The sequence below is a fragment of the Equus przewalskii genome, chromosome 18, assembly GCF_037783145.1.
Source record: "Equus przewalskii isolate Varuska chromosome 18, EquPr2, whole genome shotgun sequence".
Classification (NCBI taxonomy): Eukaryota; Metazoa; Chordata; class Mammalia; order Perissodactyla; family Equidae; genus Equus; species Equus przewalskii.
Genome location: NC_091848.1, coordinates 29,239,396 through 29,255,375, shown reverse-complemented (window position 1 = coordinate 29,255,375; position 15,980 = coordinate 29,239,396). Strand labels below are relative to the sequence as shown.

At 37.9% G+C, this 15,980-nt stretch overlaps 1 protein-coding gene across 3 annotated transcripts in view; it reads left to right on the top strand.

Annotated features, from left to right (window-relative positions):
- The window catches only part of P3H2 (prolyl 3-hydroxylase 2), a 153,670-nt gene that overhangs the window by 119,146 nt on the left and 18,544 nt on the right, over window positions 1-15,980 (top strand). For all 3 annotated transcript variants that reach the window (XM_008540813.2, XM_070583428.1, XM_070583427.1), the window contains exons 3-8: window positions 895-1,084; window positions 6,326-6,457; window positions 7,876-8,018; window positions 8,331-8,420; window positions 10,063-10,103; window positions 11,423-11,514. In XM_008540813.2, coding sequence (XP_008539035.2) covers window positions 895-1,084; window positions 6,326-6,457; window positions 7,876-8,018; window positions 8,331-8,420; window positions 10,063-10,103; window positions 11,423-11,514 — 688 coding nt within the window. The remainder of the gene's footprint in view (window positions 1-894; window positions 1,085-6,325; window positions 6,458-7,875; window positions 8,019-8,330; window positions 8,421-10,062; window positions 10,104-11,422; window positions 11,515-15,980) is intronic.

Sequence of the window (15,980 nt, the reverse complement as noted above, 5' to 3'; positions counted from 1 at the left end):
CCAGAAGGAGCTAAGTACTCCTAGGTCTCATTTGACTCAAAGCAGATTCCTATGAATGGATATCTCAAATTGATTCCCGATTTCCAATAGAATAACACTTTTATACTTTCTGAGTTCTTAGATAAAATCTTGTAATTATCAGAGTTGAAAAAATTGAAATTGAAAGAAAATGAAAATTAACTTAGAAAATCAGTATGATATGGTGAAAAGTAGAACATGCTGTAACCATGATGCCTCAGCCCACCCCTACACTTTAATTTTACACATAAGAGTTGAAACTGGTGTGAATTGCTCAGGGTCACACTGGATTCCCAGCTCCCAGCCCAGTGGTTGGTTTTTCCACTACACCTATACTTTTCAAATTCTTGTTTTTGAAGCTACATAATTATTTATTTAAATGAAGTCTTACTTGAAATCACAATATGTTGGCAGGGCTTCTTTTTCAATTGGAGATGTCACCATTCTCAATGTATGCCCTCCAAGATGATTGAAGAAAAGGATAAGAAAGGAAGATTTTAGAGGGAAGCCTTTTTTTTTAATTGGGCCAGGACGGGAAATGGATGTCATGTCCACTTGCATCAGTCTTTCTGCCCTTTAATGCATGGCCCTACCTACAATTCAGAGGGGTTTGAAAAAACAGTCTTGAGTACTCAGGAAGAAAATGAAATTGATTGGTGCCACAGCAGTCAGCTTGCTAAGTACGTACTTCCCCTCTACAATCAGGTGAAGCCAGGGAAGTTATACTTGTTCTCCCAGGGCAATCCTTCTTTATCCTTCCACAGCACAAGAGTCTAATACACCACCTACCTAAATGAGCCTGCTTCTGCCAAATCCTGCTGTTCAGGTGCCCCTGGGGTGCTCTTTGAAAAAAACACCTTTTTTGTTTCTTTGCAGGAGAGTTACAGTGCAGGAGTTAAACATTATGAGGCTGATGACTTTGAGCTAGCTATCAAGTACTTTGAACAAGCTTTAAGAGAATATTTCAGCGAAGATATGGAGTGCAGAGCCCTGTGTGAGGGGCCTCAGAGATTTGAAGAGTACGAGTATTTAGGGTATAAAGCTGGTCTCTATGAAGCCATTGCAGGTAACGGTTATTTTTTCCCTTTGTTTATTTCTTGATTATAGAAATACAGCATGTGATCTGTAAAAATATTCCAACAATACAGAAGTATATATGGTAAAAAGTGAAAGATTCTTGTATGTCTATTTCATCCTAGCCCCTGTAGATAAATTTGCCTAGTTTAAATTTTGGTAAGTATACTCCCAAACTTTTTCAGATGCATATGTAAATATTTATATATTTATTTATAATTATTTTATTTTTGATAAAAAAGACAATGCTATAAATACTGATTTTCAGCATTTTTTTTTAATTTTATGCTTAACAATATATTGTGGACTTCTTCTCATGTAAGTACATGTAGATCCAGCTTATTATATCTAATGGCTACATTATATGGGGAAAGCATACTTTATTTGACCAGTTCTTTACTGATGAATATTAAGGAAGTTGCGATTTTTTATTATCATAAAAAATGTAGTAGTGGATATTTTTGTATAGACTTCTTTAATTACTTAAAAGAGAGTTTTATATATGGGAACTTAATATATTACAAAGTGGCATTTAAAATAGTAGATAATGTGTATTGTACATTAATTGGGTAGATTGGCTAGTTAACTATGGTGGGAAAAGAGTTCTCCGCTGCATATGAAAAACTACACAAAAATAAATTCTATTTATATTAATAAGTGTAAAAAATAAAACTGTTAGAAGAAAACGCAAGAAAATATTTGTATAATTATAAGAGAGGAAAAGCTCTTAGAATGACAAAAGACAAGAAATATGAAGAGAAAGACTTTACATGAGATTTGTAAATACAAAAGATACAATAAATCAAGCTTATTTAAAATAAGTGGAAAATTTGCAAAATATTTACAAGCAAACACTTATCTTTAATATTTAGACAGAGCCTATAAATTATTATTAGTAGTAATTTATATCTTGTTTATTGCTAGTTATAAGAAGAAGAATCACTTATGTAGCAATTACGACATACAAAGCATCTTACATATTTATATCTTTTTGTGTGTGTGAGGAAGATTGGCCCTGAGCTAACATTTGTTGGCCAGTCTTCCTCTAGTTTGTATTTGGGACACTGCCACAGCATGGCCTGATGAGCAATGTGTAAGTCCAGGCCCAGGATCCAAACTCGCAAACCCCAGGCCACTAAAGAGGAGCACATGAACTTGATCACTACGCCACCAGGCTGGCCCCTATTTATCTCTCTTTAATCCTCTAAACAACTCCTTGTAGGCTGTAAAACCCATGCTTTTAAGGTCTACACAATTGAAAAATGGGCAAAGGGGAATTTATTCAGTGATAAATATTTAACAAATACTTGTTGAGTGCATGTTGTGTTCCAGGTTATAAGTATATGAAAAACAGTGTTCAACTTCACATATACTCATAGAAATACAAATTAATGAAGTCAATTTGCCCTCCCCAACTTCCAGTGTTTTTTGTCTCCATGAAAAGCATCACTCACCTCGTAGCTCAAACCAGATCCCAAGAAGTTAACTTTCTTTTTTCTTTTTTGAGGAAGATCAGCCCTGAGCTAACATCTGCTGCTAATCCTCCTCTTTTTGCTGAGGAAGACTGGCCCTGAGCTAACATCCGTGTCCATCTTCCTCTACTTTATATGTGGGATGCCTACCACAGCAAGGCTTGCTGAGCGGTGCCACGTCTGCACCTGGGATCCGAACCGGCGAACACAGGGCTGCCAAAGCAGAATGTGTGCACTTAACCACTGCACCACCAGGCCAGCCCCAAGAAGTTAACTTTCAATGCAACATTGCCCTCAGTTCCTACTCCCCTCTGATTGGTTACCAAACTTTGATGGCTGCCACCTCTGAATAACACTTAAGATTTCCTGGTTCTCTCCACTCCTTTTGCTCCCACCCTGGTTCAAAACAACAGTATAGTTGAACTAAACTGTTGTGAAAGCCTCCTTGCTGGTCCTCATGTCCCGATCACGTTTTACTCTGTAGGCAGAAAGAACAGTCTTCTAAAAAAATGAAAATCTGCTCACAGCCATGCTGAAACCCCCCAGTGGCTTCCACTGCACTTCGACTAAAACGCAGCACCCCTAACAAGGACTTTCATGACTGTGCACTTGTGTATGTTTTTATCCTCCCTCTTTTTCTGTCTCTTTGATCCATTCCTACTACTCTTCTTTTAATTCCTTGGATATGCCATGCTCATTTCCACTTACAGACCTTGAAAATGTTGTTTTCCTCTAACTTGGCTAATGCCCTGTCTTGTTAAGGGCTTAATCCTCCGTGCCTAAGTATAGTGGCTGGTCAATAGTAGGTGCTTAGTAAATATTTGTTAAATGAATGAGTTGAGGGAATGAACGCAGGAAGGAGATGACACATCCATCAATCACATTGCAGAGATTAAAAGTGTCAATAGTCCATGTTTGTGAAAATGTAGGTCATAAATTGTTACTGTCTTTTAGGGGGACAATTAGGGAATAGCTATCCACATTTAGGCTAGGAGGTAGACCAAAAATCATTTTGTCAAATGACCTATTTGCCACACACTCAGTTACCTAAAATCAACTCACTTCACCTAAAATAAATGCAAGTATCTGAATTATTGAGGGTTTTTTCCCCAAAGATTTTGTTTTGCCAAGCCTCCACGAGAGCCATTTGCCTGCATTTTTGTGAGCACTGCTCATTTGAATGTCAGTTTTATGTGTGTTTCCCATTTCAATTGCTGAGTATCTCTTTAATCTTTTATTTTGAGACTCGGCAGTGTTTTCCTTTATTAGAGTTGACTAACCTGTGGTTTTGCAAGCTGCGTACCCTGCCTCCACCCCCACATTCGCCTTTACACCTGCCTCTACCAAGGCCAGTAAACAACTTTGGCAAATATCCGAGATCTATCTGGTTGAGAAAAACTGACTGACAGATTCACACAGATTAACATTCAGTGATTTGCTCGAGGTCACCACAGCATGTTGGTTGCTGGAAAAGAACAGAGGTCTTCTAATTCAGGCTCTTAATACTTAACACAGCTACCACTATCATCACCCCCACTTCCAATAAAGAAAAGTGATTAAAAAAATCATAATCCCTCAAGTTCAACTAAATATTATATATCACAGAAATATGGTAAGTCTCCTTGGGAATTTGAAGCATATCTAATTTGTTACGAGAAGAAAATTTTAAAAAGTATTCTTACACAAGTGTCTTGGATCTCAAACTTATTAGAACATATTAATTGTGCAGTAACATTTGATATGAAATGGAGGCAGGGAATAAAACTATGAAAAAGTGATATCATAACTCCATGTAAATTCTTGTATGGTTCAATACTGTCCTAAATTAGGAGTAATAGTGGCTTTTAAAATACAGAATGTATTTGGAAAGCCAGAATACTGGAATTTCAGACTTAGAAGAACATTAAAAATTGCAGAAAAACACAAGTGGCTTCTGAATGCAGTTATTTATCACTAGCCATGGTTGTTGAAGTCCTAAATGATATCATTTTGTCACTCTTATTTTGCCGTTATTTATATCTTGCTTTGAAAAGTACTTTCATTTAGATTTGGGGTTCTTACGGGGTGTGTTTCCCTCCTTTCCTTTTGCTTGTCATTTGGAATTAGGAGGAGTGTGCATTAGAAGGTAAGGAGGAATGCAAATGGCCAGCTGACTAGGAGAAAACAGTTGAGGCTTGTTTGTTGTTTTCTTAAGAAATAAAACAGCTGGCCATTTATTTCCAACATGCTAATCAAATAAACAGAACTCATTCTTCCCCTTACGTCCTCCAACTGCAGTTAACAGCCAACGGACAGCAGAGATTCTATTAGCTGTGCTATATAGGATTGAGTTAGACAGGTTATGCGATAACTGGCACATTTTCTTATACACGGGAACAAGTTTTCCTTCCTGTTGTGTTTTGGAGTCTCTCTTCAATATCATGGAGATAACAAGCCAAACTCTGCCTAATACAGAGCCTTTTTTTTTTTTTCGGTGAGGAAGATTTACTCTGAGCTAGCATCTCTTGCAAATCTTCCTCTTTTTGCTTGATGAAGATTAGCCCTAAGCTAACATCTGTGCCAGTCTCCCTCTATTTTGTATGTGGGTCGCCACCACAGCATGACTTGAGGAGTGGTGTAGGTCTGTGCCTGGGATCCAAACCTGTAAACTCGGGCTGCCAAAGCAGAGCACTCCAGACTTAACCACTGCACCATGGGACCAGCCCCCAGAGAACTTTTTGAAGGGAGGAAGTTGTGGTAAATTAAACTGTATAATCTTGAAGTCAGATGGATTTATCGTCATTCCCAGAGAACCTGCTTTACACAAGCATGAATGAACTCTTCTCTTTGTGGAAAAGACTACCTCCATCTTCATTGTAAAACTCAAAGTCGGGGGTTGGCCCCGTGGCTGAATGGTTAAAATTCCATGTGCTCTGCTTCAGCAGCCCAGGTTCGCCGGTTTGGATCCCAGGCGTGGACATACTCCACTCATCAGCCACACTGTGTAGGCATTCCACATAAGAGCTAAAGAGTGAGAAGTGAGAGTGCAAGTGAGAAGAGTGGGAACAAAGAGGACAGACAGAAAGATGTAAAGTATTTATTCAAATTCTTTAACTTTCATTCTTCTCCTATTTTACCAGTCCTGCAATATTAGGATTTACAATGTCCGGGTGATGCACTCATTTGTAACTGGGTGGAACAGGTTCCTGATCAGTAGATGTAAAGGAATATTGTTTTTATTGCTCCCTTAGGAAATGTTACTTGAAACTGTTAACAAGGAAAAAGAGCCTTCTTGCTTTGCTTCTCTGCACGAACTCCCCACCTACCTGGCAGTTCCTTTCTCTCAACCGGTCGTTAGCATAACCAGATATGAACTCCGAGCCAGACTCCAGGACACTTTAGGCCATCTAAAGTATCCACAGAGAACCCCGAAGTTGTTAAATAAGAAAGTCGTCTATTCAGCTGGCATGGGTGGGGTGAGATGTCACTTTCAGGAGAGGTGGAACAAAGGATACACAGAAGGGAAGAGTGCAGTACGGGGAAAAGACCAGGAGCCAGAAGATTTGGCATCTACTGTTCATTACTCTAGGGATCACTGATTAGGGGCCTTGGCAAGTCACTTCCTGCCTTTGTGAAAAAGTTTTCTGGTCCTGAAGTGAGGATTATGACACTTATCGCAGACTGTGGTGTGGTGAGGAATGTCTTGTGTAACCATGGCTCTGACTTGTAGTCTGCATGTTCAGCAGACTGGGGGGACCCACTGCTCGGCTCTTGTCTTCCAGATCACTACATGCAGGTGCTGGTTTGTCAGCATGAATGCGTGAGGGAACTTGCCACCCGCCCTGGCCGCCTCTCACCGATTGAGAACTTTCTTCCCCTGCATTATGACTACCTACAGTTTGCCTACTATCGAGGTAAAGCGTGGATCATCCGTGAAGCCGGTCGGGAGAAGGGAGTGTTTCTCAACATCACAGACATCACATGTTTGTGATTTCCTCCTCTGTGTGCCTCAGTTTACCATTGAAGCAATGGGGATTTATGCATTTTCTGTCTCATCTCATGTCACTGCAGCTCAGGAAAAAAAGAGCAGAACTGAAACTATAAGTGGGCAAATGCTGTGATAATGTCCTGAAACTTACACTAGACTGACGTTTTATATGATTTTTAAATTTAATTTTTTCAACTTAATATTAACAGGTAATATATTTACACGTTCAAAGACCAAATGTCACAAAAGCCTCCCTCTCTTCCTTTTCCCCACAACCCAATTTCATTCTCCACCACCCACAGTTTCTTATTTATCCTTCTGAAATTTTATATAGAAACAACACACATGCATACCCTGACTTATTTCCGCCTCTCATACACAGAAGATGACATGTTATCAACACTATTCTCTATATTGTTTTATTAATAACACATCAGTTCTTTTTTTACTGGGTCAGACTATGAAATTGCCATTTGTTTAGGTCAGAAATGGTCAAATTTTGATAATTTTATATGGTTCAACCTAATTGTATCAGTACACAGAGCTCTTTCTCACTCATTTTTCTTATATCTGCCTGTCGTTGTACTATAATTTATTTCGTATGTCTGCTTACTGATTGGGCATTGCATTGTTTTATAATCTTTTGCTCTTACAATCAATGATCACATGAATAACATTTTATGTATGTCATTTCACATCTGCACATGAATATCTACAGGATAAATTTCTAGAAGTACAATTGCTGTGTCAAATGGTTTATTCATTTGTAATTTTGATAGATGTTGCCACATTTTCCTCCATATGGAGTACATTTTTTATTGCTCATCAACAGAATATATTATCAAATTTATTCCCTAATCCATTAGATGGAAACTGATGTCTCAATATAGTTTTAGTTTCCATTTATCTCATTGAGAAAGAGAGAGATCGAGCATCTTTTCTTATGTTTAAAAGCAGTTAATATAATTTGGATTGCTGAAATTGGTCTTAGACATCATGTTGTCAAATGCAGTACAGAAACCAGAATTAAATCCCAAAATTCTGTTCTGTTTACCTGTATTAAATAATGTAAATTGTCAAGAAACAAACAAAAGTGGAAACTTTTGATAATTTATCGAAAACAACTAGCACCATAGCAGACCAAAGGATAGTACCTTTAAAATACCTGAAATGGTGTCCTTCCTTTTATCTGCAGCTATCTCTTCTTACTCTACTCAGCGTCATCCTATCTTCCTTCTTGTTGATGTTTACTGCTGACCTCTCATAGACATGTTGAAATATCTCTTAGAAATCCTTTAGGCTGACCTAGGCGGACTCTAATCCTGCAACTCCTCGGTCTTTCAGTTGGTGAATATGTGAAAGCCTTGGAGTGTGCCAAGGCCTATCTTCTCCTCCATCCAGATGATGAGGATGTCCTAGTCAATGTGGATTACTATGAGAGTCTGTTGGATGACAGCGTTGACCCAGCGTCCATTGAGGCCAGGGAGGTGAGACCAATGTCCTGAGAAGAAACTGCATTCTGCCAGGTCCTCTGAGGAGAGTTGGTGCAAATGCAACACTTCTTTTAAAGTTATCTAACAATTTAGTAAAGGTTCTAGAATTCAGTTCTTTCCAACTTTAATTATTAATGCCAGAAGCACATTTTTGTGAAATTCTGTTGGGATGGAGACATTTTTTGGAGCTCTGAATTGTTTTGAACTCGTTTGTTGCTGTCTAATGAAAAATATTTCTACTTGAACATTGATCGTATCTCTTAACTGTTATTTAAATATAAATTTTCTCTCCTTTTTTTTCTGTAGGATTTGGCAATGTTTGTGAAGCGTCATAAACTGGAATCAGAACTAATAAAATCAGCTGCAGAGGGTCTGGGATTTTCATACACTGAGCCGGTAAGAGCAAAGAGGAAAGAGGAAATGTTTTTTTAAAAGAACTATTCAGTGGAATTCTTTTTAAGATTTTATTCTCCAGCCCCATTTGTGAAGATTCTAATCTCCTGCCTTGGGCTACCAAAAACCGGGCAAGGGGGAACATGTTTACTCTATAGATGTGTTGAACTTCAAAAGACTTTTATAGATTTCCTTATCACGGAGGTCCAAAGTCAAAAGCAAATATATTTGGATAGAAGAGAAGTATTTTATACATGATGCATTTGCCTCAGGATTGTTTTACTTCCTCGATTCTGGATGCAACATTTTCTATTTTCTCTGAAACATTTTAAACATTAGAATGACTTCAAAAAGAACAAAATCAAATCAATCACAATTATGCTACTCGTCACGCTGACTTTTCTCCAGTTGTCCATGTTGCCTTTTAATCAGTCTTCATGTGAAGACATACCTTTTGTAGAACTAGTACCATGATATAGATAGATTTCTGTTCTGATATCATAAGCAATTTCTATATTTTTACAGCTTTTAAAAATTATTTTTAGCTATATCTATAGAGTTGATGCTCAATAAATAAATTAGCTCTTCTTCTGCTGAACATTTATTTCTGATTTTTTTTATCATACTTAATGCATTAAGCATTTTTCTCTCTATTGAACTATATCCTTAAAAGAAATTTCTAGGAGTGGGATTACTCTGCCATCAAAGGATATGAGAAGCTTTAAAGTTCTTAAAATTGCTTTTTTAAGCGAGTTTTCTGACACGTTTACTGCTCCTAGCAAATGCAGAAGAGTACAGTTTATCACAAACATCTCAGCACTGAGAAATAACATTTTTAAATCATTAATATTATTCATATATTATTTACAAAATGATACATCATTGTTGTTTTAAACTGTATTCCTTTGATGACCAGCAAAAATTAACTTTTCACATATGATTATTATTGTTTTCCCTCTCATCTGAATTATCTGGACATGAGTTTTGTTCATTTGTCTGTTGGTTACTATATAAGTTCTTTATGTGACATACATGTCATATGTTTATAAAAAGCACTATTTGTAAAATAGCACATTTGTAACATTTTTCATTTCTGTCTTAGTTATATCTCTTATCAGTATATTTTAAAAATTAGGATAATTTTAATATGCTATTTGTAATGTAACATTTCTAATATGTTTGTATTCAGTCCTACTTACTATTTTTTAAAATTGAGTTATCCCAAGAGACCCCAGAGAAAATCGCTTATTCACCTTATGATCTTGTGCAGAGGATTAACCAAGCTATACTTTTTTGTTTGTTTTATTCATAAAAAATAAAGGCGTTGGACTGAATGCTCTTTTAAGTGTCTTCCTGCCACCAAATTCTAAATCACTTTCTTGGAGAAAAGGATAGATACCCAGGCTAATGCTATGCTGTTTATTTCTATCCATTTGTGCATCATTTTGTCTTTGCCAAAGTTGCATCAACCTTAGCCTTCCTTTTTATTAAATTTTTTAAAATAAAAACTATGTTGTATCTTGATATAATATGCAAGTTTTCTAATATTTTGAGTCTTTTGAATGTTTTAAGTGTATATTTTATTTTAGTTCTGTAAATAGTGTTTTAGTGACAAAACTACTGAGTTTTTTAAAATTTTAAACAGAATTATTGGATCCGATATGGAGGACGGCAGGACGAGAATCGGTGAGTCCTCCATTCAGAACACAAACTGTTTATTTTTGATGAGAAGAGTTAGTTAGAGTCAGATCTATTATGAGGAACCTAACTCTATGAGATATGCAAACAAATATAATTAAAAGAGTTCCAAACTAGGAATTAGGAGCTCTGCATTTTGGTCCCAACTCTTCCCGTCACGTATGTGTGACCTTGAGTAATTTATCTTCCCCTCTGGATCTCAAGTCTTTCCTCAAATTAAGGGGTTGGATCAGGTGATCTCTGAGGGCTAAACATTCTGTGATTCTAAATCAGAGAAAATTGGATGCTGTTTTTGATTTATTAATAGAATAAAACTATGTAATTTTCTTGTTCATGCTGAATTCCCTTACTGCATTTATTTGAAAGCAAGAAGCTCAGAAGGTTTTATTGCAAGCTAAAATATGAAGTGTCATAAATTCGATCAAAAATGAAGAGAATTCATTTTTTTGAATGAAAGAAGTCAAAAGTCAATTTATATGTTATGAGCAGTTCAGGAATCATAGAATGTTGGAGTTACGTGTTTGAGATCGCATAGTCTAGACTGTCCATTTTCAAATGCAGAAACTGAGGCCCTGACAAGGCAAAGGATCCTCTTAGAGTCTCACCATGAGGGACTGGCAGATCCAGATTTTCTTATTCAGCATCTTGTTGTCTTTGGTTAGACTTCAAGGACTCAACCTCTGGGTGCCTAAAATGATTGCAAGAGATTCAAGAGTGTATATGCACATTTGGATTTGTTCAATCTGTGTATATTGAAAGGACTTCATGCTATCATTTCTGTCTTTGCAAAGTTTGACACAAACCTGTGTCTTCTTTCTTGGAATAGTCGAGAACCACTACACTAGGGCACCATTTATTTCAATTCAACTGTTGTTCAGTGATGTACTCTATGTTCAAGATTATAATACAACACTCTGTGCATTATAAAAGTGGACATAATCATTTATAATTTTTCACTGATTTATTTATCATTTTTTCCTTACCAATTTATCATTGTTTCCATAATCATTTATCATTTTTTCCTTCTCTGTGGGACTGAAAGTCTAATCTCAAAGAGGTTAGGTTAATTAACTGTAGTAAAGTTTGCTAAGAAGATTTAGGGAAGTGAACTAGAGCATACTCACTGAGGAAACAGAGAAGAACCTCATGAAGGCAGTGACATTTCATTTGATCTTGAAAGATAGGTGGACTTGTATACAACAAAACTATATAGTATGGAGTCATAGACTACGTGGGTAATATATCCTTTGCCTTTGAACATCTTTATTCATTGAGAAATTGCTATTTCAACTTTTTTGAATGAGCAGAGTCCCTTCAGGAGTGAATGTAGAGGGGGCAGAAGTCCATGGATTGTCAATGGGGAAAAAATCACCCAAGATAGACCGAGACCTAAGAGAGGGTAAGTACCTGTGCCCTTTTACTGTTAGAAGGACGGGGAGGAGAGGGTGGGACTTGACCTGGGCTTATCCAGATCAAAGCAGAACCCACTTTCTCTGGAAAATGAAAAATGAGACTAAGCTACTACGTTCATAAAATTCTGAAAGCAAGGCTCAAAAACAAGAATATCTCAGATTTGTATTTCATTACCTTTAGTTTGCCACCAAAGTGCTTCCAATTCACTCTCTCGTCTATTTCCCATAGGAAGCCTGGGAGCTAGGCAGGGGCTGGACGATTATAGCCATCCTCAGTTGAGTGCCTGAGGCTTGGAGAGGTTACGTGGCTTACTTCTGTCACATAGTAAATGAGTGAGGGCTAGATAGTGTGGAATCGACTGTCTATCAGAGGAACTTGAAGGGACAGGTCACATGAGATATTAGATTAGTTAACCTAAGGTGTTTGAGGCACATATATCTGAGCAGGGCTTTTAGAGATAAGTCGAATTTAGGTTGAATTGACAGAGGCGTGAAGGGAGCCATTCTAGTGGACAAAACAAATGGAACAAAGGCACAGAGATGGAGAGAGCAGAACATTAGATGCCTCCTCATGTAAGATCAAAGTTAGTGGAGACATAGGTGTAACGTTGCCAACAGTAGATTTTAAATAGAGCCAGACATTGTTATAGTAATAAATTATTAGCAGTAGTAGTAATAGCAATAGTAGTCTTTAACAATTATTATTATTTCTGTGTTTTATATTTTTTCAAGCAAATTTACGCACAATTCATGTTAAAACTGACAGAATCTCACGTGAGATGTGTCCCCATTTCACAGGCAAGAAAACTGAGGCTCGCAGAGATTTACTGACTTGTCCGAAGTCTCATAGCTTATAATAGGTTGAGCAGGTGTTTGAATCCAGGCTTTTGAATCTAAGTCCCATTTTCTCTTCTTCACCTTATGACGGAGTATAGAAGTGTCTAGATACCCAAAATGTATCCCCTATTGATTAAATAATTGCAAGACAAGAAGAGGTTTTCAAAAACCTGCATTGAGAAGAAGTACAGGACTCCTTTCCGCAACAAGGGAGCTCGTCAGCACATTCCTCTAGCTGATGTGAAAACTTCTGGCTCTCTACAGCTCTTGCGTTTCCCAGCCCTTTCCTTGCTTAGCTTCCAAGTCCATTTGAGGCAGTAAACAGGATAATAGGCTTATCTAATCTGACCTAGACCCTCAGTTTGTAGCCACAAAGCCCAAGCTGTTTTATAAGTGCCAGAGAGCTTCATGGTCAGCGAGAGTTCATGTTGCTTTTTAAGCCAAGAAATCACCCAGGAAGTACATGCCAATAAGCCAGCACTTTGCTGTAAAGGCTCGGGAAACTCTAGGAGAGTTGCCAAATTTCAAAGCATACTTTTTTTTCTGGCTACCAGGGAATCTGATGTCCAGCAACTGATTTGGAAGGCTAATGGGAAGGATAGAACAGAAGACCACACGGGATGGAGAAAGATCATGATTGGCTGGGTTACCAAATTTTATCGATTCTGCAGAATTTGCTTAGTTGAATGGGCTAATGAATCTTAGAATGTTTTCTGGGAACGCGCTGGAAAACCTTCTCTACAGTCACTAGAGATCTAAATAGGGTCTAAATTAAGAATAGCATTAGACAGAGGCAAAGTTCTCAACCAGAAAACACTTTCATATCTTGGTCTGGATGAAAGCAGATGTCAGGGATGCAAGAAAGGATGCATGCTTCACTGAGTAGAATATATTTCAGCTTTTCTTATCTTTCACAAGGCGATTGTCATCTACTCTGGTTACCTAACAGTATTTAGTAGTATTGATATTGGGTGGCTCCCAAGCATTAAGATGGGAGTAACCTGGGGCCACATCCCAGGATGACTCCAGTCCATGGGACATGCATGTCAACTTACTAAAAACATCTGTCACTTATCCATTCTCCTTTCAACCCCCAGTTTTCCAAAGGTCCTGCTCAATAATAATCCCAGAGTCAGTGAGGGTATAGTAGAAAGAATTTTGAACTTGGAATCAGAGGCCTAGTTTGCAGGGTTATCTTAGTCTGATTTACTCTTCAGTGATGGATAACTAGAGACTCTATCTCTCTGGGCCCGATGATCCTCATCTGTAAAAGAAGGATAACAACTTTTCGGAGAGGATGAATGTGAAAAGTCTTTTGTAAACTGTAAAGGGCCGTGCTCATATAAGGGCTTGTGAGTCTGCACCCCCTTGTCCTGACTTGTATGACATTGTGATCTATATGGTAAAATGATTCTTCTCGCCATGAGCCACAGACAGTGAGCACAAAGGAGTATTTTCCTAGATGATCCCTCTTTATTGCATCTGGGAAGTCAGAACCAGGCACATATTTTATGAATGAGAGAAGAATTAAGTTGTTTAACTAAATCTCCTTGGGCTGTGGTTAAAAGTTGGCTGAAGCTATCAAATCAGGCCCCAGGAACCACAACTTATTGGAATACAGTTTTATTTTTATTTTAATGTTTTCTCTGTCTGGTGTGCTACTAGTCATTTGCAAGCTGGTAGACTTGCGTTTTTGAATGGCAGGGTTTATTTTTCCCCTTTTTGGTTAGTGAGTGGGTAGTTGGTTATTTTTTGTTAAATGTATGTGTGAGAAACCTCTGTATAAAACTCTTTGCTTAGTGGTGATTGTGTTAGCTACATGAAAGGCAGATTTCTACGACAGATTCTGCCTGTACCTGTTAGAGTTTAGATGTTTAAGACCCCATGTTGCATGCTGTCCCTTCACCTGATCTTTGTGTGTTACTTGTAGTATGGCTGGGGGAATTGTCAATATCCCAGTAGCCCTCTTTTAAATATACCCCATTGGGGCTGGCCCCATGGCCGAGTGGTTAAGTTCTCGCCATCTGCTGCAGGCGGCCCAGTGTTTCGTTGGTTCGAATCCTGGGCGCAGACATGGCACTGCTCATCAAACCATGCTGAGGTGACATCCCACATGCCACAACTAGAAGGACCCACAACGAAGAATATACAACTATGTACTGGGGGGCTTTGGGGAGAAGAAGGAAAAAAAATAAAATCTTAAAAAATATATATATATACCCCATTATGCTCTATGCTCATTCAAGATGTCTCTGTCAGTACCTAACACAGTATACCAGGCGTATTTTACTGATTTAGTAATAGTCATAATAATGATAGCAAATACTTATACAGGCTTAAGAATGGTAGGCATTTTTCTAAATATTTTAGTTTTAGTAACTTTTAAAGTCATGTTTTGAAAATAAGCTAATTATATTTGAAGTTATACATTCTCAATATAGAAAATGAGAAACACATGGCAAAGCACAAACTGACCTAGTTCACTGAATCCTTAGTCTGCCTTCAATTTCTATTTGAGTTTTATGTTAGAAAATGCTTTTCAGTGAACCTGCAAGTATCTTGTCTCTCTTGTTGAAGAAACATCTCTTTTTATATTTCTAAGTGGGAGTAGAATGTGCAGTTCACTTTTCTAATATTGAGGGGCTGCCTTAATTTGGCTATGAATCTTAATCAACTATATAGATCGCAGCAACTTCTCCCAAACTAACTGTGTTTTGTCTTAAGAGGTTCCATGGGTGAAGGAGTCTACAGGTTTTTCAATGCTGTGAAAAAATTAGCACTAACGTAGCAGCTTACAATAACATACATTTACTATCTCACAGTTTCTGTGGGTCAGGAGTCTGGGGATAGCTTAACTGGGTCCATTGCTTCAGGGTCTGCCGCAAGGCTTCCGTCAAGTTTTTGATGAAGGCTGAGGTCTCTTCTAAGGCTTCGCTGGGTCACTGTCTTCTTCCAGGCTCAGATGACACAATTGACTTCCTAAAGGCTTATTGGACTGTAGTCCTCAGTTCCTACTTGGTTGTTGGCTGGAGGGTACCTTCAATTCCTTGCCAAGTGAGCCTGTCCAAAACAGCCACTTTCTTCATCAAACTGCAAGCTGAGAAGGCAATAGACTGAGTCTGCTAGGAAGATAGAAGTTTCAGTCTTATGTAATGCAATCACAGATGTGACATCCCATCACCTTTGGCAAATTCTGTTGGTTAGAAACAAGTTCCAGGACCCACCCACACTTGAGGGAAGCAAATTACACAAGCCTTTGAATACCAGGAGGCAGTGATCATTAGGGGCTATCTTAGAGTTTCTCTGCCACAGGAAAGACGGAAGGGAGGGAGGGAGGAATGGAAGGAGAGAGAGAGAGAGAAGGGTATTATGCTCCATTAAGGGTGAGAACAGCTGCATACTATATCAGTACTTAGGATACTCATAATGCCTGCTGACATATTAAAAGTTCCAAGAAGTCCTCTTAAATTTTCTTGAACCCAGTACTTCCCAAGCACATTTGATCAAGAAACTCTTTTTTCCTCACAAACTTTTCTGCAGAACAAAGATTGGGAAACATTAAATTGTAGAAAAATATATATATTGTCTTCTGTTCATCCAAAACATAGTGAAACTG